Source organism: Dermochelys coriacea, chromosome 27, assembly GCF_009764565.3.
Source record: "Dermochelys coriacea isolate rDerCor1 chromosome 27, rDerCor1.pri.v4, whole genome shotgun sequence".
In the NCBI taxonomy this organism is placed as follows: Eukaryota; Metazoa; Chordata; order Testudines; family Dermochelyidae; genus Dermochelys; species Dermochelys coriacea.
The window spans coordinates 2,764,255-2,785,281 of record NC_050094.1 but is presented as its reverse complement, the minus strand read 5'-3'; the positions used below and the strand labels follow the sequence as shown (position 1 = coordinate 2,785,281).

General features: G+C 40.3%; 1 protein-coding gene across 4 annotated transcripts in view; it reads left to right on the top strand.

Moving 5' to 3' along the window:
* Nucleotides 1-20,088, top strand: part of MEIOC (meiosis specific with coiled-coil domain) — a 30,607-nt gene extending 10,519 nt beyond the window's left edge. Inside the window, exons 4-8 of one of the 4 annotated variants that reach the window (XM_038385291.2) lie at nucleotides 5,872-5,976; nucleotides 9,436-9,532; nucleotides 13,701-13,835; nucleotides 16,630-16,810; nucleotides 17,415-20,088. In XM_038385291.2, coding sequence (XP_038241219.1) covers nucleotides 5,872-5,976; nucleotides 9,436-9,532; nucleotides 13,701-13,835; nucleotides 16,630-16,810; nucleotides 17,415-17,647 — 751 coding nt within the window. In that variant the 3' untranslated portion in view covers nucleotides 17,648-20,088. Of the gene's footprint in view, nucleotides 1-5,871; nucleotides 5,977-7,674; nucleotides 9,533-13,700; nucleotides 13,836-16,629; nucleotides 16,811-17,414 lie in introns of all 4 variants that reach the window. The other 3 variants (XM_038385289.2, XM_038385287.2, XM_038385290.2) reach the window with 3 other exon arrangements.
* The last annotated feature ends 939 nt before the right edge of the window (nucleotides 20,089-21,027 follow it).

Below are 21,027 nucleotides of genomic sequence, written 5' to 3'. Positions count from 1 at the left end.
TTCATCCAGATCATACCACACGATCCATTGTCTACAGCCAAGCTCTATGATATAACCGCATTTGCTCCAACCCCTCAGACAAACACCTATAAGATCTCATGCATTCCTACAACTACAATACCCACCTGCTGAAGTGAAGAAACAGATTGACAGAGCCAGAAGAGTACCCAGAAGTCACCTACTACAGGACAGGCCCAACAAAGAAAACAACAGAACGCCACTAGCCATCACCTTCAGCCCCCAACTAAAACCTCTCCAACGCATCATCGAGGATCTACAACCCATCCTGAAGGACGACCCATCACTCTCACAGATCTTGGGAGACAGGCCAGTCCTTGCTTACAAACAGCTCCCCAATCTGAAGCAAATACTCACCAGCAACCACACAACAGAACCACTACCCCAGGAACCTATCCTTGCAACAAAGCCCGTTGCCAACTCTGCCCACATATCTATTCAGAGGACACCACCATAGAGCCTAATCACATCAGCCACACTATCGTTCACCTGCGCATCTACCAATGTGATATAGGCCATCATGCGCCAGCAATGCCCCTCTGCCATGTACATTGGTCAAACTGGACAGTCTCTATGTAAAAGAATAAATGGACACAAATCAGACGTCAAGAATTACAACATCCAAAAACCAATTGGAGAATACTTCAATCTCTCCGGTCACTCGATCACAGACCTAAGAGTGGCTATCCAACAAAAAAGCTTCAAAAACAGACTCCATTGAGAGACTGCGGAATTGGAATTAATTTGCAAACTGGATACAATTAATTTAGGCTTGAATAGAGACTAGGAATGGATGAGTCATTACACAAAGTAAAACTATTTCCCCATGAAGAAAAGGAGTACTTGTGGCACCTTAGAGACTAACAAATTTATTGGAGCATAAGCTTTCGTGAGCTACAGCTCACTTCATCGGATGCATTTGGTGGAAAAAACAGAGGAGAGATTTATATACACACACACACACACACACACACACACACACACACACACACACACACACACACACACACACACACACACAAAAACCCATTGTTTCATGTTCTTTCTCTCTCTCTGTGTGTGTATCATACACACTGTAAGGAGAGTGATCACTTAAGATAAGCCATCACCAGCAGCAGGGGGGGGGAAAGAGGAAAACCTTTCATGGTGACAAGCAAGGTAGGCTAATTCCAGCAGTTAACAAGAATATCAGAGGAACAGTGGGGGGTGGGGTGGGAGGGAGAAATACCATGGGGAAATAGTTTTACTTTGTGTAATTACTCATCCCAGTCTCTATTCAAGCCTAAGTTAATTGTATCCAGTTTGCAAATTAATTCCAATTCAGCAGTCTCTCGTTGGAGTCTGTTTTTGAAGCTTTTTTGTTGGATAGCCACTCTTAGGTCTGTGATCGAGTGACCAGAGAGATTGAAGTGTTCTCCGACTGGTTTTTGAACGTTATAATTCTTGACGTCTGATTTGTGTCCTGGAGCCCCGACCTGGGGTATTCTATCTGCTACTCAAGATCCATAAACCTGGAAATCCTGGACGCCCCATCATCTCAGGCATTGGCACCCTGACAGCAGGATTGTCTGGCTATGTAGACTCCCTCCTCAGGCCCTTCGTTACCAGCACTCCCAGCTATCTTCGAGACACCACTGACTTCCTGAGGAAACTACAGTCCATTGGTGATCTTCCTAAAAACACCATCCTAGCCACTATGGATGTAGAAGCCCTCTACACCAACATTCCACACAAAGATGGGCTACAAGCCGTCACGAACAGTATCCCCGATGCTGTCACAGCTAACCTGGTGGCTGAACTTTGTGACTTTGTCCTGACCCATAACTATTTCACATCTGGTGACAAAGTATACCTTCAAATCAGCGGCACTGCGATGGGTACCCGCATGGCCCCACAGTATGCCAACATTTTTATGGCTGACTTAGAACAACGCTTCCTCAGCTCTCGTCCCCTAATGCCCCTACTCTACTTGCACTACATTGATGACATCTTCATCATCTGGACCCATGGAAAAGAAGCTCTTGAGGAATTCCACCATGATTTCAACAATTTCCATCCCACCATCAACCTCAGCCTGGACCAGTCCACACAAGAGATCCACTTCCTGGACACTACGGTGCTAATAAGCGATGGTCACATAAACACCACCCTATATCGGAAACCTACTGACCGCTATTCCTACCTACATGCCTCTAGCTTTCATCCAGATCATACCACTCGATCCATTGTCTACAGCCAAGCGCTCCGATATAACCGCATTTGCTCCAACCCCTCAGACAGAGACAAACACCTACAAGATCTCTATCATGCATTCCTACAACTACAATACCCACCTGCTGAAGTGAAGAAACAGATTGACAGAGCCAGAAGAGTACCCAGAAGTCACCTACTGCAGGACAGGCCCAACAAAGAAAACAACAGAACGCCACTAGCCATCACCTTCAGCCCCCAACTAAAACCTCTCCAACGCATCATCGAGGATCTACAACCTATCCTGAAGGACGACCCATCACTCTCACAGATCTTGGGAGACAGGCCAGTCCTTGCTTACAGACAGCCCCCCAATCTGAAGCAAATACTCACCAGCAACCATACGCCACACAACAGAACCACTACCCCAGGAACCTATCCTTGCAACAAAGCCCGTTGCCAACTCTGTCCACATATCTATTCAGGGGATACCATCATAGGGCCTAATCACATCAGCCACACAATCAGAGGCTCGTTCACCTGCGCATCTACCAATGTGATATATGCCATCATGTGCCAGCAATGCCCCTCTGCCATGTACATTGGCCAAACTGGACAGTCTCTACGTAAAAGAATGAATGGACACAAATCAGACGTCAAGAATTATAACATTCAAAAACCAGTTGGAGAACACTTCAATCTCTCTGGTCACTCGATCACAGACCTAAGAGTGGCTATCCTTCAACAAAAAAGCTTCAAAAACAGACTCCAACGAGAGACTGCTGAATTGGAATTAATTTGCAAACTGGATACAATTAACTTAGGCTTGAATAGAGACTGGGAATGGATGAGTCATTACACAAAGTAAAACTATTTCCCATGGTATTTCTCCCTCCCACCCCACCCCCCACTGTTCCTCTGATATTCTTAAAAAGAAAAGGAGTACTTGTGGCACCTTAGAGACTAACAAATTTATTAGAGCATAAGCTTTCGTGAGCTACAGCTCATCGGAATGCATCCGATGAAGTGAGCTGTAGCTCACGAAAGCTTATGCTCTAATAAATTTGTTAGTCTCTAAGGTGCCACAAGTACTCCTTTTCTTTTTGCGAATACAGACTAACACGGCTGCTACTTTGAAACCTCTGATATTCTTGTTAACTGCTGGAATTAGCCTACCTTGCTTGTCACCATGAAAGGTTTTCCTCCTTTCCCCCCCCTGCTGCTGGTGATGGCTTATCTTAAGTGATCACTCTCCTTACAGTGTGTATGATAAACCCATTGTTTCATGTTCTCTGTGTGTGTGTATATAAATCTCTCCTCTGTTTTTTCCACCAAATGCATCCGATGAAGTGAGCTGTAGCTCACGAAAGCTTATGCTCTAATAAATTCGTTAGTCTCTAAGGTGTCACAAGTACTCTTCTTTTTTTTTTTAAATACATACTAATACACGTAATGCTTTGATATTCTCCCACAAGTGAATTGGCCTGTATTGCTTTTCAAAGGTCTTAGGTGCCTGAAGATGCTGATAGGCACTAGTGGGTCATTCAAAAGCAACTAAGCATGTTAGGTGTCTGACTCCCTTGATTTTAAAGGGAATTAGCACCTGACCTGCTTAGATGCTTTTGAAAATCCCACCAGGTGCCTATCTGCATCTTTGGGCACCAAAATATCTGTGAAAATGTGGCCCTTAGGAGCTTAGGCCCAGAACAAGGTGCATATTGGCCTCTTTAGGCACTAAGTCCACCATTCAGGTGCCACCTAATCCTGTTGGCATCTAAGTTTTTGCAAGGTGGCATTATCAAAGCTGTCTAAGCCCTGACACCACCCCTCAGTTAATAAGAAATTCGGAGCCCTAGCTCAAGTCGAAGCCCGAAGCAGGGTTATCAAACTAGGCAGGGGATTACCTGTCCACCAGTGGAGCCAGATTCTGTAGGCTTGCTGTGAACTTGAGGTCTGTTCAGGCCTAATTTGAAAACCCAGTCCAAGAGTGTCGAGTAATTTTTGGACCTGACCCAGACCCTAGTCAGTTCTGCTGTGTCCTGACCATGGGGTCAGCATTGGCTGTGTGCCCCACTGCCTTCTTGCTGCTGAGTGAGAGCTGGCTGTGTGCCCTGCCAGCCAGTTCCACCTTGCCATGCCTGCGTGTAGCGGAGTGAAAGGCACTGGGACTCCTCAGCTCAGCACACTTCAAAGCAGACATACCCACCTTAGTGAGATGGTGGCAACCAGCAGGACTGGTATACACAGCTGCCTCCACGACAACGCCACGGGCTTAAGGAAGAGAGCTGACCCAAGTCTGAGAAGGTCCAGTTGTTTTCCTACCCAACTTGACACTCGTTGTCAGGTCCCATCAGGTTGCAGGGCTCTACTTTGAAAAGTTCTAAGATCTGATACCTGTCAGATACAGCAAGAGGGCCAGATGCAGGCCACCATTAGGTGGGTGAGCAGCACGGTACCTGCACAGAAGACAACTGGAGGACGCATAGGGCAAGTGTAAGTGGTATCAGGTGTGAGCAGGAGGTGGAGGCAGAGATGCAGTTCAACTGCTAGCATAGGCGGCGGGTATAATAGGCCAGGGCAGGATGCCTGTTGCAGATCGGGTGGGGGAAGTTTTTGCTTTTTATTATGCTCCATGCAGGTTCCGGGGCAGTTGAGGCAGTATCTGCTGTTCAGTGTCCTGGGTTCATAAGTAATCTCCTTGGACTCTAGGGAGATTATTGATGAACCCTGGAAGCTGAGTAACACTGAGTAACGCCTCAGCTGCCCTGGAACCTGCATAGTGCATATCAAACACTCAGGTTCTTCTTCCGGAAGAGAGACGAAAGAAGAGCTTTTTCCATAAGGTTGGGGTCTGGGGAGGCAGGGTGTGGCTGGGAGGCAGGGGGCTCCTCTGGCCAAAGGGAGGTGTCTTGGGGCTCCGGCTGCAGCAGGGATGGGGGGAGGGAGCAGAGTCATGGATGGAGCCCCCCTCTGGGGAGGCTAGCTCACAACTGTTAGGGCATGGGCTACTTAAGCAGCTGAACTTGCTTAGCTGCCTAAATCCAGAAGATTGTTCATAGCTGAGGATCTCAAGTGGATTGAGGCATCAACCTTTGGCTTATCAGTCATGCGCACTAGATCAGTGCCTAAGCCCCTCTTCACTCCCTGTCCCTCTCCTTAGCATTTCACTCCTGGCTATCTTAGGTGTCTCCCTGCTTAGTTTGCTGGCTTCTGAGGAGCCTTTCCTTTACATACCTAAATTAATACAATACAATGCATGGGGTGCCTGAACACCTAGATCCGGGCTGAGAGACACTGTATTGGCAATTACACATGCAACAAAGACGGACATTGATAGACCTGTTAGTTTGGGGTTTTTTTTAATGTAAAGACTGTTTTTGCATGCTGAGCCCAATATTGAGTGTTGAGTAACCTCAGTTCCATTGAAGTCTTTATGAGTTGAAGGTGTTCACAAGTTTCAGGAGCAGACCCTGTGTCGGTACACCCTATTTTTGCTCTACACAACATAGATTCATTTTGTTTACACACCAATTTTAGAATAAAGAAACATAAAGACTGTAAAATGAGTAGTGTGTAGTGGCCATATTTGAGATTTTCACTGAGCCTTTTAAAGGGAGAATTCAAAGGAGGTAATTATCCTAATGTATATAATTTTTTTTTCAGGATTCAAACGGAAAGAAATGATTATGGCAGTGAAACAGACTTGTATGGACTTGTATCTAACATCTTGGAAGAACAAGAGAAATCACAGCCATATTTTGCTGAGGGGTTAGTATATTGCTGTACATGGACTACTAATCTTTTTCCCTCTCCCTCCCCCCCTTTGCAGAAGCATTTCCCTTCCTTTTTCCCTTGTTTGTTTCAATAGCCATTTCTGCATCTACTGGTCCCGGGGGGAAGCTTGCAACTTCTACAACCTATGTCAAACCCTACTAAAAGATACGCATTTTTGACCAGCTATTCAAATACTCCTTTTAGATTTTTTTCACTTGCTTTGTAGCAAGCAATTCCTTTTCATGGCATTTTGGAAATGGCTTATGCAAATATTTTAAACGTATCCCATTAAATCCTGCAGCCTTGTGCTAATTTTCTGCACCAGAATTTATTTAAATTCCAGATTAGAATTTTACCATTTTTTTCAGTTACGTGAAATGCTCAAAACAAGCAGGTATAATTTTTTATTTTGTTTTTTTCAATAAATTATTTTTCATTAATATTTGAGAAGATGGAGAAAAAGCCTACCTGCAAACTGTAGAGCATAAAATATTCCTTTTAGTACTACCTATGCAGAATTTGGTTATTACCTAGCTTTCCAATTAATGCTTCATAGATAGAATAAGGTGAGAAGAAGAGACCATTATGATCATCTAGTCTGTCTAAGCCCCCATCTGAGTGCCTCACAATCTTTAAAGTATTTATCCTTGCAACACTGCTGTGAAGGAGATATTATTCCCATGTTACAGATGGGGGAACTGAGGCTCAGTGAGACTAAATGACTTGCCAAAGGGCACACAGGACATCTTTGTTCAATTTCCTGCTCCACCATAGATCTCCAGAGTCCTAGACTAGCATCTGAACCACTGCACCATTCTTCCTCTCTGATATGCATAACACAGGACAAAGAATTTAACCCAGTGATTCCTGCATCTAGCCCAATGATGTTTGGTTAAACCTAAGCATATCTTAGAATGAGATTCACCCTTGATTGAAGGACCTCCAAGTAAAGAAGAATTTACATAAAGTACAATTGGAAATGGAGCTCTTTTTTTTTTTTTTCAGTGTCAATTTTGTGGTCTTCCTACATGGTTTAATGAGGTTTTAGGTGCAATTCTAGTCTTTTTGTCAGTAAAGTAATAAGCAGACTTTAAAGTTTTCTTTTTTTTTCTATATGTGATACTCCACATAAGCAGCCAAAGTTAGTGTGCTGGCACATTCAGATTCCTTCATTCATGCTCAGTGATTTGATTTGCCTATAGGAGATAGTGAGGTAATGTAAAGTACAAGCAGTCCTGAAGATATAATCAAGATGGTACAGAGAAGCCTTATGTTCTGAGTACTGAGAGATGGATTTGGGGGTATTGTGGTGGTTTGGGTGTTGTTTTGCAAGTTAAAATAAATACAATGGTCATGGAGTATCAGGATTTGTTAGTACTGTATTTCCATTTGAACAGTGTCAGATGGTAAATCTTTCTCCAGTGTGATATATGTATATATTGCTGCATCGACACAACCTAGAACTGTGAGGGAATTGTGCACCAGTTGGAAGCAGCCCTTCAGTTTAAAGGGAATGTTGAGTAGATGATAAAAGAAAGATAGTGGTTATGATAGTATATTGGGATATGGCATGTATAAAATATGGGGGAAATGGTGGGATCTAATGGAAGAAGAGAGATCTTCTATCTTTCCCCTGCTCCCTGGGAGGAATAGAGGACAGAATTGTAAATACATGATGTTTACTTCTTCTAGGACCTGCTCCTCAAATTTAAAGTCAGTATGGCCTATGAACACAACCAGATTTGCGGACCACCATGACCTGTTAGAATCAAAAAGGCCTGTAGTTGCAGCCATCTCTCAACAGGTTTTTTATAGTGGTGAATCCATATCTGCTGCTGAAAAACCATGCTTGCACAGTGGCAATCTTGCATCACAACAGAAAATAGATGAACTTTATCATGGGTTTACTAGCATGGACCTTGAAGAGCAATGGTTGTACCCTTCTAGGAATGATCATGGCAGCTGTTACAATATGCAGACCAATGAGAATGCTAAAACACCTCCATTACAAAGCTATTCATATATCAAAAACTCATTTATACCACAAACTGGTTTTTCAGAAGTAATAAAAGAATCAGGAGCAGATACTTATTCGTATGGAAGAGAGAAAGTGTGTTCCAAAGGACCTGAAGTACAATTGCATCAAAAGCGGGCAGAAATGTTTCTTCCACAAATTAACAGATACAGTGAAAATGCAGATTATTGTAGATACCCAGAATATTCTCATCCCAGTAAAGCAAAGCATAATAAGAGCACAAACTTCAGTGTCCAAGATAGTAAATTAACAAATGGAATACCTGAAGCACCAGCTGTGGATACAGATACCTACACTAAACTATTTCAAGTTAAGCCAGCAATTCAGAAAAAAATTGAAGATACAATTCCAGATCAGCAGAACTTTACATTTTCTAAAACTTCAGGACTCTTGTCAGAAAAGCAATTTGCAAATGAATCTTCATTTACCACTGACTTTGGGTTAAAATCTGAGTATGGACTAAAATCTCATGCAGCTTGTCCAGGGACTAGTGATTTTGCAAATACCACGGAAAAACAGCTCTTTCCCAAATCTGATCCCCACAATTCTGAATATTTTAAATCACTGACTTTATTATCAAACTCAGCAGGCACTAGTGTAAGGCCAACTTGGATGAATATTCAAACTAAAAACAATACTTCTGTCCTATACCAGAATCCAAGCACCTTGATGAAGTTGAGTAACCATCTGTCTGCTACTCCAAAAAGTTCCAGTAATTCTAATGATTTTTCTCAATTGTCATCTTCAAATTTAACTTTAAATAGTAACTTGTTTCAGAAATTCTGCCAAGAAAATCCTTCAGCATTTTCTAATTTTGATTTTGGTTATAACACTGCAGAACGAATTCAGCCTGCTAATCGTATGGAAGGACTAACTAAGGTTGGAGAAGAGAGTCTCTTTGAATCAGTTACTGATAAAAATATTAAGCAGTCAAATGGTTTTTGTGAGAACTATTCAGCTCAACAATATGGGATCACTGAAAATTTGAACAAACACAACTTCCAAGCTAAGCCACAAAGTGGACATTATGATCCTGAGGAAGGACAAAAACATTTAGATGGATTGCCACAGAACACATACCAGGATCTATTGGAGTCTCATGGTCACTTTAATAGTCACAGACAGGGAAGTGGAGATAGTAATATTGTCAATAGCCGTGTAAATCGCACACAGGCTTCCTGCTTTTCAAACAACTATATGATGGGCGATTTAAGACACAATCATAACTTTCAACAACTTGGTTCAAATGGCTTTCCCTTGCGATCCACACATCCATTTGGCCATTCGGTTGTTCCCCTGATGGATTCCTATGATTTGTTTTCTTATGATGATTTAAGTCATTTATATCCTTATTTTAATGATATGATGTATGGTGATGGTTCTTTCTCTGGTTTTGTACCAACAATTGGCTTTCAAAGACCAATTAAAACTCGTAGTGGGCCTGCCAGTGAACTTCATATTAGACTGGAAGAATGTTATGAACAATGGAGAGCATTGGAAAAGGAAAGAAAAAAGGTAATGATAACTATGACATGACTATCTCTGTCTTCTTTAGATAGCAAGTTTAAATCTAGACAGTTAATGTGTTAAGGTTTGAAAGTGATGAAGTCCTAAAATGAGGATTTAGGGAGGAAATTAGCTTTTTCTGTAAATTTTTAGCTTTTTCCTGAAAACAGGAAATAAGAAGTGAAATCTTGATATCTGTGATTTATATACGTTGGCTGCAGCTCCACAGTTAAGCTTGAATTGAGTTTTGCACTTAAACCAGGGTTCAACTTCTCTTATATTATATTTTTCATATATATCTTCACCAAAACTGCAGCACTTACTGTTTTGAGTGTACAGTGAATTTCCAGAGAATTGACAAGTATTTCCATTAATTGGGTTAGGAGTTAATTTTAAAATTGAATGCAACAACTGGTGTCAGACTTTTTTTTTTTTTAAATTCCCTAACAATCTTTATAATGGAATAGCAGACTTTTCCATTAACTTACAGTTAAACTCATTGGAATCTTGGGCATAGGCTGTATTTGAGGACTTATTTAGGATTAGAAGTAACTTTTTGTCATTTTTCATAAATAAAATTTTGCCCTTTAACAAGGCTGAAGAATAACGTTCTTCTACAGAGAATTCCAGAAAGATCTGCCTTCTTTTTAAGGTATCTACACAGTATTTAGCTGTGCAGACAGCACTTTTAAGTTAGGCGGGGAGCTGGGCTTCAGAGCCAGAGCTCGAGCCATAACTTAAAAGTGCTGTCTGCACAGCTGTTTTTAGAGCGGTAATGCAAGCCCCTGTAGCCTGAACCTGTCAACATGGGCTAGGAGGCTCACTCTTGCGTGCTCCAAAACGCTGTGTACACATACCCAAAATGGCTGCCATTTCTGGTTCTTCTCAGTGGGATTAAAGCCACAGGCTGGCCCTAGAAAATATGAAACTTTCTCAGTTAAACTTGTGGCATAAGCTTTCATGGGCTAAAATCCACTTAATCAGAGGCATGGAGTGAAAAATACAGTGTGTGTGTGTGTGTGTGTGTGTGTGTGTGTGTGTGTGTGAGAGTGAGAGTGAGGATTGATTGAAGCACATGAAAAGATGGGAGTTGTCTTACCAAGTCGGGGGGTAAGTGCTAACTGGGCCAGTTCAGTCAAGGTGGAAGTGGCCCATTCCCAACAGTTGACAAGAAGGGGTGAGTATCAACAGAGGGGAAATAACTTTTTGTAGTGACCCAGCCACTCCAAGTCTTTATTCAGACATAATTTGATGGTATCAAGTTTGCAAATTAATTCTAGTTGTACAGTTTCTCGCTGAAGTCTCAGAGTAGCAGCCGTGTTAGTCTGTATTCGCAAAAAGAAAAGGAGTGCTTGTGGTTAGTCTCTAAAGTGCCACAAGTACTCATTTTCTTTTCGCTGAAGTCTGGTTTTGAAGGTTTTTTTATTGAAGAATGGTCACTTTTAAGTCTGTTGTTGAGTGTCCAGGGAGATTGAAGTGCTCTCCTACTAGTTTTTGAATGTTACTATTCAGACAGGGTTTTAGCCCACAAAAGTTTATGCCCAAATAAATTGGTTAGTCTCTAAGGTGCCACAAGGACTCCTCATTGTTTTTGCTGATACAGACTAACATGGCTACCCCTCTGAAACCTCTCAGTTAAACTTGTTCCTCTTCACCATCTGACACCAAAGGGAGCTGCTATCTTCCATTAGGGAAGTTTAGGTAATGGGAAACGATGGGCCTCTGGCCATGTTGAAAGAGCAGTTCTTCCTGAGTTTTTTGTGAGGAAACTAGAGTCTCTGTTGAAAGAAAAGAACTTATGAAAAATATTGATAAAAATTACCATTAATCCCAAACACTTATTTTCAAAATCTCATTGTTGCACCAGATTTGCTAAAGAGCAGGAGGGATGAGGAACTAGTGGTTTTGTGTATGTGCGTCAGACAGACAAAGGGAGCATTGTGTCTGTGCATATGTGGCGAGGGAATGCTGAAAGTGCAGGAGGAAGAGGGAAACCAAGTTTGTGTGTCTGCAGAGTAGTGTAGAGAGGCTCGGGGAGGGGCAGGGAATTTGGAGAACAGGCAGAAGTGGTAAACTGGGATGTATACGCTCAGGCTGTGTTGGTGAAACAAAGCAATTGTAAACCTAGCTTATTTGGCCAATATGCTGTGGCTGCTTTGTGCTGCTCCAGAGTGGCATTAAATGGCCACAGTATATTGGTGAATCTGGTCATAAAAGTTAAAAAAATAATAATAATAATTATAACTTTGGTTTGAAAAATTTCATATTTTCAAATCATTAAAATCACATGGTAATGTTCTCCCTGAGTGTTTTGTTTAATATTCATATGAAATTTTGAAATTCCAGACAAAAACTGTTAAAATGGAGTTAAGGTTGAGAATACATGCAATTAATTCAACATAAAGTACATTGCAGTGATGGTGTTACCCAAAAACCAACTATTGTTAACCCAGGAAATTCGAGGTAAGGTTTAAACTTGAAAAAATCCAAACAGGAAATGCAGTTAGGGCACCCAATAATCTTTACTCTGTCCTATTGTGACACCATTAATTTAATCTGGGACCACAAACATTAAAATGCCTTAATTCTACAGTTATTGCATGGTGCCTCTACAAGGAAGAGTTAAGAAAGTGCTCTAATTCTGCACTTTTGATTACCTTAAGTTTAGGTTTTTTACTAGTTTAACCTTACTTCTTGAATTTCTTTAACAACACTTGATTTGGGGATAATCCCTGTAATGTATTTTATCTGAAATTACTGATATGTACTCTAACCGTTCTATCTTGAAGTAGTTATTTTGTCTTGAAATTAATTTAATCAATATTAAAATATGCATGAAACAGCCTTATCCAGTTTATCAAAAGAAAGTGCAGTTATGAAAATGGGTTCTTGATACTGCAATGCATACTGTTGGCGAAACTAGTGTCCAGTGCTCATAGTTTGAGGATACAAATTTTACAGTGAGGGCTAGATCCACAAAGGGATTTTGACATTTAAGTCCAAAATTTAAATCCTCAAAACCCAGCTCAGCTGCTGCCTAACTCTGTAGGTGCCTACATTTCTGGAAGTAAAGTCCCCCTGGCACTTAAATATTGGGATAAAGAATGACTACAGCCCAGTGTTCAGGGCGGTCACCTAGGAGACCCAGATTCCAGTCCCTGCTCCTATGAATATTTAAAGCTGTTCCACATTGTATAAAATACTTAAAAGGAGAGATTGAGAGGGCTCAGAATATCCTATAGTCTGGTGATCAGAGCACTCTCACTTAGGCAGTGGAAGATCTGGGTTCAAGTTCAAATTTTGGAATTAAACAGAGTGGGGACTTGAACCTGGGTTTCCAACATTCTGGAGGAGTGCCCTAACTACTAGATTATAAGAGGGGGCATGACAACAATCCCCTTCTCTTCCTCACTCTTTCTGGGAGAAAGCAAACTTGGGAGATAATCAAGTAATTACTCTAGAGTTAGGTACCTAACTCCCTTGAGGGGGAGGGCTTAGACCCCAGCCCTCTCCTTGGCATTTCCTGCTGGCTAATTTAGGCAGCTCTCCGATCAGCTTGCTGGCTTCTGTGAATCCCATTCTTAGGGATTTAACTACCCATGCATTGTTCAGGGAGTCCAGGTGTCTAACTCAGAGCTGTGGATTCCTCAAGGCAACAGGGCACCTAAATGTTAGAGATTGCAATCCTGAGTCCTCTTTGTGGAGCTAGCCCTAAATACTTACTTTAAATACAGTCATTCTAGAAGCTCCTTTGAAGTGAATTGGTAGCTTATTCCCTTTAAATGACAGAGGATTGCCAAATTCACTTTGGGAGCTAGTGATCTAGAGAACCAGCCATGTTAGTCTGTATTTGCAAAAAGAAAAGGAGTACTTGTGGCACCTTAAAGACTCAAATAATGCTCAAATAGATTTGTTAGTCTCTAAGGTGCCACAAGTACTTCTTTTCTTCTTGATCTGGTGTTAAGTGTCTGCTTATTGAGCAGACTGAATCATAGCCCAAACTAGCAGTTTTCAAGCCACATGATTTCTACAACTATATCCATTTCAGCACCTACTTCTTAAAGAATTTTTAAGGAAAAAAGCTTCCTGGGGGAAAGTTTTATTGATCCCTACAAGAATAATTAGACAACACACTTCATTAACATCACAAGACAACTAAGTCATATTTTTTTCTCAGACTGAATCTGCTCTTGCCAAGAACTACCCAGGGAAAAAGGTTTCCAGTACTAACAACACTCCAATTCCAAGGTTGACATCAAATCCATCAAGAGTTGATCGCTTAATTGTGGATCAGCTACGTGAACAAGCCAGAGTGAGTTGACTAGTAGTAATGGCATAAAATTATGTTAGATTATTTATATACTTGTCATAAGTGGAAGTCCTCATGAAACATGTATTCTTTACAATTAAGTAAAGTTAGAAAGGATATCTTGAAATAAACTACAAAACTCGTAAAAGTATAAACTTAAGAAGCGGCAACACTTCTGTTCTCCTATCCCTTTGAATTTTTACTGTGGAATGGTTCCCACTGTCCCTAGCAACTGATTTTATTTTACCCTTTGTGTGAGGGTATTCTGCTCCAGTTCCTTACATTACATCTACCTTCCTCACATTTTTGTTATGTCCTAGTTTTTGACACTCCCACCACCCGCTTACCACTGTAAGTTCTGTCACCTGTATGAATCTCTTTTGTAATGTTAGGTCACTTTAGATGCATCATTACAAAAAAGTCCAAATCCTTTAATATATCTAGCATAATTTAGATTATCCAGGCTGGGATGATTTATTTGGGGATTGGCCCTGCTTTGAGCAGGGGGTTGGACTAGATGACCTCCTGAGGTCCCTCCCAACCCTGATATTCTATGATTCTTCAGGGTTGGTATCATTGTCCTGTACTATACCCTTTCCAAAAGACCGCCAGTGTAGCATACAGCATTCCAATTTAAATCTGAATCCTACTGGAATGGTATCACCTTTTTTTCATACTTTATTCTGCTAATGAAACTTAGTACTGTGTTTACTATTTTTACTGCTGTTATGTAATGGGATTATTAAAAAATGTTAATGGAATAGATAATTGTCATAGTCAAATGATCTCCTTTTCTTCATTTCAAGAAGTAAAACTGATTTTAAAATGTACTATCACCATTTTACAGTTTCATACCCCAGAATGTTTTAGAGTAGTACAACTCAATTCACCTGACATAACACTGTAGTTTCCAGTGGGGTGGAACATGATGCATCCGTTTATAAACTGATTTACAGCCCAACTGCCCAACAATTTGGGATATGAAGGGAATTAAATAGAGGAGAAGCATAGGTGGAGGACCGCATGTAAATGCCCAATTTAGGATTTTCCTAGAACACCAGGATCAATAAGTAGAAGTCAGCCATCCTACAGTCTGGTTGGGTTGCTCATGTTTCGTTTAGTAGGATCGCTTCTTGTTTTGAACTGCAAAAAGTCATTAGAAAATAAGATCAAATACTTAAAATAACACACTGCTTGATGCTTACAGGTTTTATATATGTGTACACAACGATTAAAAATATAGTGGTTGTGATGGAATAAGGGATAAGAACATTTTTTAGAAGATTGGGGGGCTGAAAAATCATTGAATAAGAATAATAGATGCTGAATGGATAGGCAGGTGTTCTGTGGCTGGTGAATGGACAGGGATTGAAGCAGGGGCATCGAAAGCTTCCTAACAATGGGGGACCACCAGTGCCTGACTGTGGCCCCCACCCCCTAGCACCGAGGCCTTGCCCTTGTGCTACCTCGATGCCCTGCACCTTCTCCCTGAGCCCTCACACTGCCCCTTCCCCCAAGATCCCGCCTTCCCCCCCCCCATGGCTCATCCTTATGGCTGGTAAAAGTGGGGGGACCATGGCTCCCAGGCCCTCGCTGTTCTGGTGCCTCTGGATTGAACATAGCTGAGAATTGAGGGCAAGCCGTTTATAATTTTAAAAATAAAATGTGGAGAATTGATAGTGACTGGCTGGAAGGGACTGCTGAAGATGTATGCTTCCCCCACTCCCTTACCATTATGTGTTCTTGCTTTTTAGATTGAGCTTTCTTGGGGTAGGGACCATAACTCCGGTATTTGGAAAACACTTAACATATAATAGGTGCTACCAAAATTGAAATAATAAAGGAAGGGTACTGGCTTTTTTTAATTTTCATTTTATTTTATTTATATTTTTTTAAAAGGAGAATGCTATTTACACTCAGTCTTGCTCATTGGTGATAGGAAAACACAAAGCATAATTGATAGTTTTGTAAAACTCTATAAACCAAAGTGTGGTAAGGAGCTTCTTCCACAGCGGAGAGATTTTTTCCAGCTTTGTTCCACATTTCGAAGGTGGACCTAGGAGAGAAAATGTTTAAGATTTTCAAAAACTGTACAGGGGTTTTAGAACGCTCACCTCTTCAATTACTAATGGAAGAAGAATTTCTAAATAGTCCACGCTGACCTGAAAATCTCAACCATTGCATTTAGCAAAGCATTTCAGTTATTTTTAAACAAATTTCAGCCTTGACGCTTTGCTAACATGGTTCTTAGTCTTAAAGTATGTCTTCTCAGCTAGAGCAGTAAGTTCTCAGGGAAGCTGTAGGGCCACAAGTGTGCGTAACAGGAGGAGCTGGCATTCAGCTTGAGGGGTGGGGGGGAAATCCAAGCTTGTGTCCACTCTAAAGTGTGGAATGAAAGCAAAGGCTAAGATTTTTCAAAAGTGACTGGTAATTTTGGGTGCCTGATTGAGACACTTTCTGAAAATCAGTCCCTTTTTAAAGGTATTCCAAGTTGTGTATACAAACATTGAGGCACCCAAAATCACTAGTTAATTTTGAAAATCTTAGCAGAAAAGCCCATGAGTATTGTGGTGTGTTCTTGTTTTGTTTTGGTTTTTTTTTTGACTATCCCCAAATCAAGTACTGTTTTTGGCTTCTTGTTTGGAGAAGATAAAATTACAGGTAAGGATTTTACCTATTTCCAAAGTATACCATTTTGTAGCAGGATGATATTCATCTCTATTCTACTTCAGTTTAATTTTCACTTAAGTCTAGATGAAGACAACATGATCTATAACAGATATAAAATGTTCATTAGGTCGTGACTTTACTTGGAAAAATGGAACGTCTTCGCAGTTCTCCCCTTCATGCTAATATCTCCACTGCTCTTGATAAACATCTGGAGGTAATTCATATAGTGCAGTCACGTAGAAAGGATGAAATTGTAAATGCTTCAAATCGGCAAAGGCAAGGAGCTCCGAGATGCCAAGATGACAGAGGTATAAATGTCCTTCTACGGTCTCCTGTTGTAGCAGAATAAGCCTAAATCTATCATAATTCCGTAATAGGAAATAGTGCTTTATTTTATTTTTTAATTTTTATTGAGAGACTTTGATTTGAGTTTTTGACTCAGGAAAAATTGAAGAATTTTTCAATGGTTTAAACTGATTCCTTTTAGCTAGGAATGTAGAGTAAAATTTTTTGAACAGTAGGTAAATGTAATCAATTTCTAAGAAGTCAGCAGGAGGTAGATATAAGTAGCAAGTTCATGCAGCTAAGCAAGAGGTTTCTATATTGAACTCATCACTCTAATACCAGAGGCCCAGTTTCAAAGGTATTTAGGCATCAGGAGTTAGGTGCCAAAGTACCTTTGAGGATCTGGGTCTAAGTGCCTAAAATCATTTATGCCACTCCCACTTGCTGATTTAAGGCGCTATATTGATAGACTCAAAAGGGAGTTTCATCCCATCCTTATAGGGCAGCAATACAGGTTTCTGAGTGTTCTTCAGGAATTCATCTAATCTCAGTGAAAAAAATTTCTCAAATGGTGTCTTAATATTAGCAGTATTTAGTGGACGTGTAATACCTTTTTCTTCCCCACAGATGTTTTTGCTCTCGCTTTGGCAATTAAAGAGATGAGCGTAGCAACACGCAAAGCACGTACTACCCTTTGGTGTGCACTTCAGATGACCTTGCCAAAAACTACCACTATAGCTGGACAAGTAGATGTGGAGAAAGCTTTTCAGGAGATGGTACAGTCTGAAGATAAAGCACGTGAAAATATGAATAGCAGCAACCTCTTGAACCAGAGAGGTGAACAAACAAACACTAATTAAATGTTAATCCATGCAAGAGTAAAATTTGCAGTATGGGTTTGGCAAGACACAGTATACTGTGACTATTTTAAATGAACTCTTAAAGATTGAGAAATTAATTGATTTTCTTCCAAATTTAAAGTTAATACCTGAATGAAGCAAGTTCAGCTTCTCCAAAAAAAAAAAAAAAAAGTCCAATTTCTAACTAATTGGAGACAAACCCACTGAACTAACAGATTATACTAGCAGCTTCAGCAATACATTATCTAGTCAGATTTGTTACTTTAAGTAATATGATTATTTTTAACTGCCACTCTGCAGTGCAGGTAAGTACCAGTGTGAAATTCTTTTAAGTGATAAGTTTAATTTAGGTTTGCATTAGTAAACATGTTTTCAAATAATGAATCTCAGTGACTGTAACCCACCATAGGCTGCAGTCTAGTAACAGACAAGTTTTGATTGTGATGTAAAAATGTTTTCCTTATCAAACTAATACCTGGAAACAGGAGGAAAGCAATGCTAAACATACCCAGTATTAATGTAAAAATTAAATATTTAAAATATTGACATATTTATGAATTTGAAATTTTAGAATCTAAATTTATGAAAGGAAATGCACCAGATTCTCCTAAATTAGTGATGATATAAAACTGCCATTGAGAAACCATGCAATGTAGTGAAGGTAAAACTTGTTCAAATCATTCGTGCATATTCTTTAAAAAATTATCTCTGTTTTAAAATATTTAAGTGTAATCAAAACATTACATTTACACAATCTGAATCTTAAAAAGCTGCAAAGTAGCTGAAATAATGAGTATTGTTCTTATACCCTTGGCTTAATACTTTTAAAGAGGGTATCACGAGGTTCTGAAATGTGTTTTTTTTTTTTGTTTTTTTTTTTTTTTTTAAAGTTACGCTTTAGCTAGTTTGGTTTGAGATTGGTTAGCATATATTTTGTTAAATTTATTAGTTTGCTTCTGTATTTTTGAAAGCTATTGAATGCTTGGCTTTTTCTGTGTTTCTTATCTCTTAATATCTTTGTATTGAATGTGAATAATCTATTCATTAATATGAAATGTTGATATTATGTGGCTCAGGAGATCTTGGGTTTTAACAATTCTAGCATGGAGTTAACTATAATGTGTGGATTAAATTTATTGAGCTATCCTTGGCTAGATGCACCGATATTTTAAATATCAGTGTTCTTAGTTTTAGAAATCCTCGTATGCAAAAAGTGTAATCACACCACATAAATTGTCTTTGGATGACGTGAGAGAGAAACTGATTGAGAACGCAGGATAAACTGTAGTAGAACTATTCTGATCATTGATATGACTTACAGTACTGCCAAAATTAATTGCATAGAGGCAGCAAAATAAAATACATCATACCACAGTAGTCACTGCACAAAGACTGGTTAAGTTTGACATAAGACATGTTGGATGTTATGAAAACAAATATTGTACTGAATTTAGTCTGGTAAGAAATAAAGTAGCTTTAGTTGAAAAGTGTTTTACTCGGCATGTGCGTATTTGAATATATTTTAGCGAATTAGACTCTTTATGTGCATGTTGATATAATGAAGGATAATTTTGTATTCTCATCAGGAAATGAGATTACTGAATTGCATTGAAAGGGATGTTGACAGTAAAAGAATGCCAGCATTGTAATCAGATTAAATATACCATAGAGAACTAAAAATTTTTGCAATGGATCATAACGGTTTTTTAATTGGTTTGCATATTAACTATGGTTAATAAAAGCCAGAAGCTGGCAGAGCCTGCCTACTTGAGGAATCCAACAGCTCTATCTGAAATGCTGGTAGTACTACTGGTGGAAGGTGGGTGTGGTTTTTTTTTTTTTTTTTTGTTTTTGGGGGTTTTTTTTAGGGGTTGGGGGGAGAATTCATTAGCATAGACACAGTCAGACTCTTTGGGGCAAGGTAAAATTAAGCAAGAAGTAAGATTCCTTTTCTCCTGCTTACCTTTAACTCAGTTTAGATGCTGGGAATTCCACAAGTAGTGTACAAAAGAGGGAGCTATAGGGTGGATGCTGAACAAACCCTGAATGTTGCTGCTGCATAAGATCTGCCATACAAAGGCAATGTCTTTCTGGCAATTGAGTGTGTAACAAGAAAAAGCATTGAGGTTGAAGCACACTCTTGTAGCTGCCCTGCAGTTTGATGGAAGGCATATTTTCATTCCAGGATGTGATGAGTCCTGGTGGAGTGGGCTCAGACAGCTGAGGGGGAGACTAAGGCCTAAGTCCTCAAAGATACTTAGTCATTGCTCCGCTCAGTGTTGCAATACCTAATCCTATGTGGCCTGTCACTGAGGAATCCTCTGCCTGGAGCTAGGTGCCCAGGCTCTCCATGCACTGTATGAGGAGAGTTAGGTGCCTAAGGAAGGGATCCTTAGAAACCAGCAAGCAGAGCAGGGAGATAGCTTAAGGTAGCCAGGAGTGAAATGGCAAGGAGGGGGGCTTAGATGCCTAATGACAGGTTTCAGAGTAGCAGCCGTGTTAGTCTGTATTCACAAAAAGAAAAGGAGGACTTGTGGCACCTTAGAGACTAACAAATTTATTTGAGCATAAGCTTTCGTGAAAGCTTATGCTCAAATAAATTTGTTAGTCTCTAAGGTGCCACAAGTCCTCCTTTTCTTTTTAGATGCCTAAGTGGCTGATCTTTTGCACCTGGCTGACAGGACAGACAGGTTCCTCCCTACACTTATGATCCTCAGGTGGGGTTTGGAGCTGTTGATAAAGTCCAGTCTCATTTCTTTGAAGACAAGATAAAAGCAGAAAGGAAAAGAACAGCAAAGAAAGAAAACACAGCTTCTGCCTGTAGAGCTGACAGTTACTTGCAACCTCACTGTTAAAGAAACTTAGGCACAGCATATGGTCTCTGAAACCTGGGAAACTTGGAACAGCATCGGGCTGTTTAGATGAGCCTTTCTGGTCACTGACTCACAGATCTATTCTGAAAGAGACAGTCTTGCAGAGCCAGACTCTTAAATAGAAGGTAAACAGAGTTGAGAAAAGAGGAGAAGTAAGGTGGGGAGGAAAATGACGTCTGAGGGAGGGGATAGGAGCAGGAACTAAAATCTCACATTCAAGGTGTTGGGGAGTTAGCTAACACTAGTAGAGGTGTCATCAGTCCCCACTTCCTGCTGTGGTCTAGTCAGGAGATCTCTCTGGATCAGGACGGTGAAGGTCCAATGGTGTAATGGATCCTAGGGTCCTAGGAGATGGTGGGGGTGTCAGCCATGATGGTAAAGCTCGCTTCTTTCAGTCCAGCCTAGTGTTTTGATCCTCCCCATGTTCTAAGTCTCTCTTAAGGAATAGCTCATCCCCTCATTATTTTGTCTACCAATCAGGCCTAATTTCTGCATTTCTGATGTTGG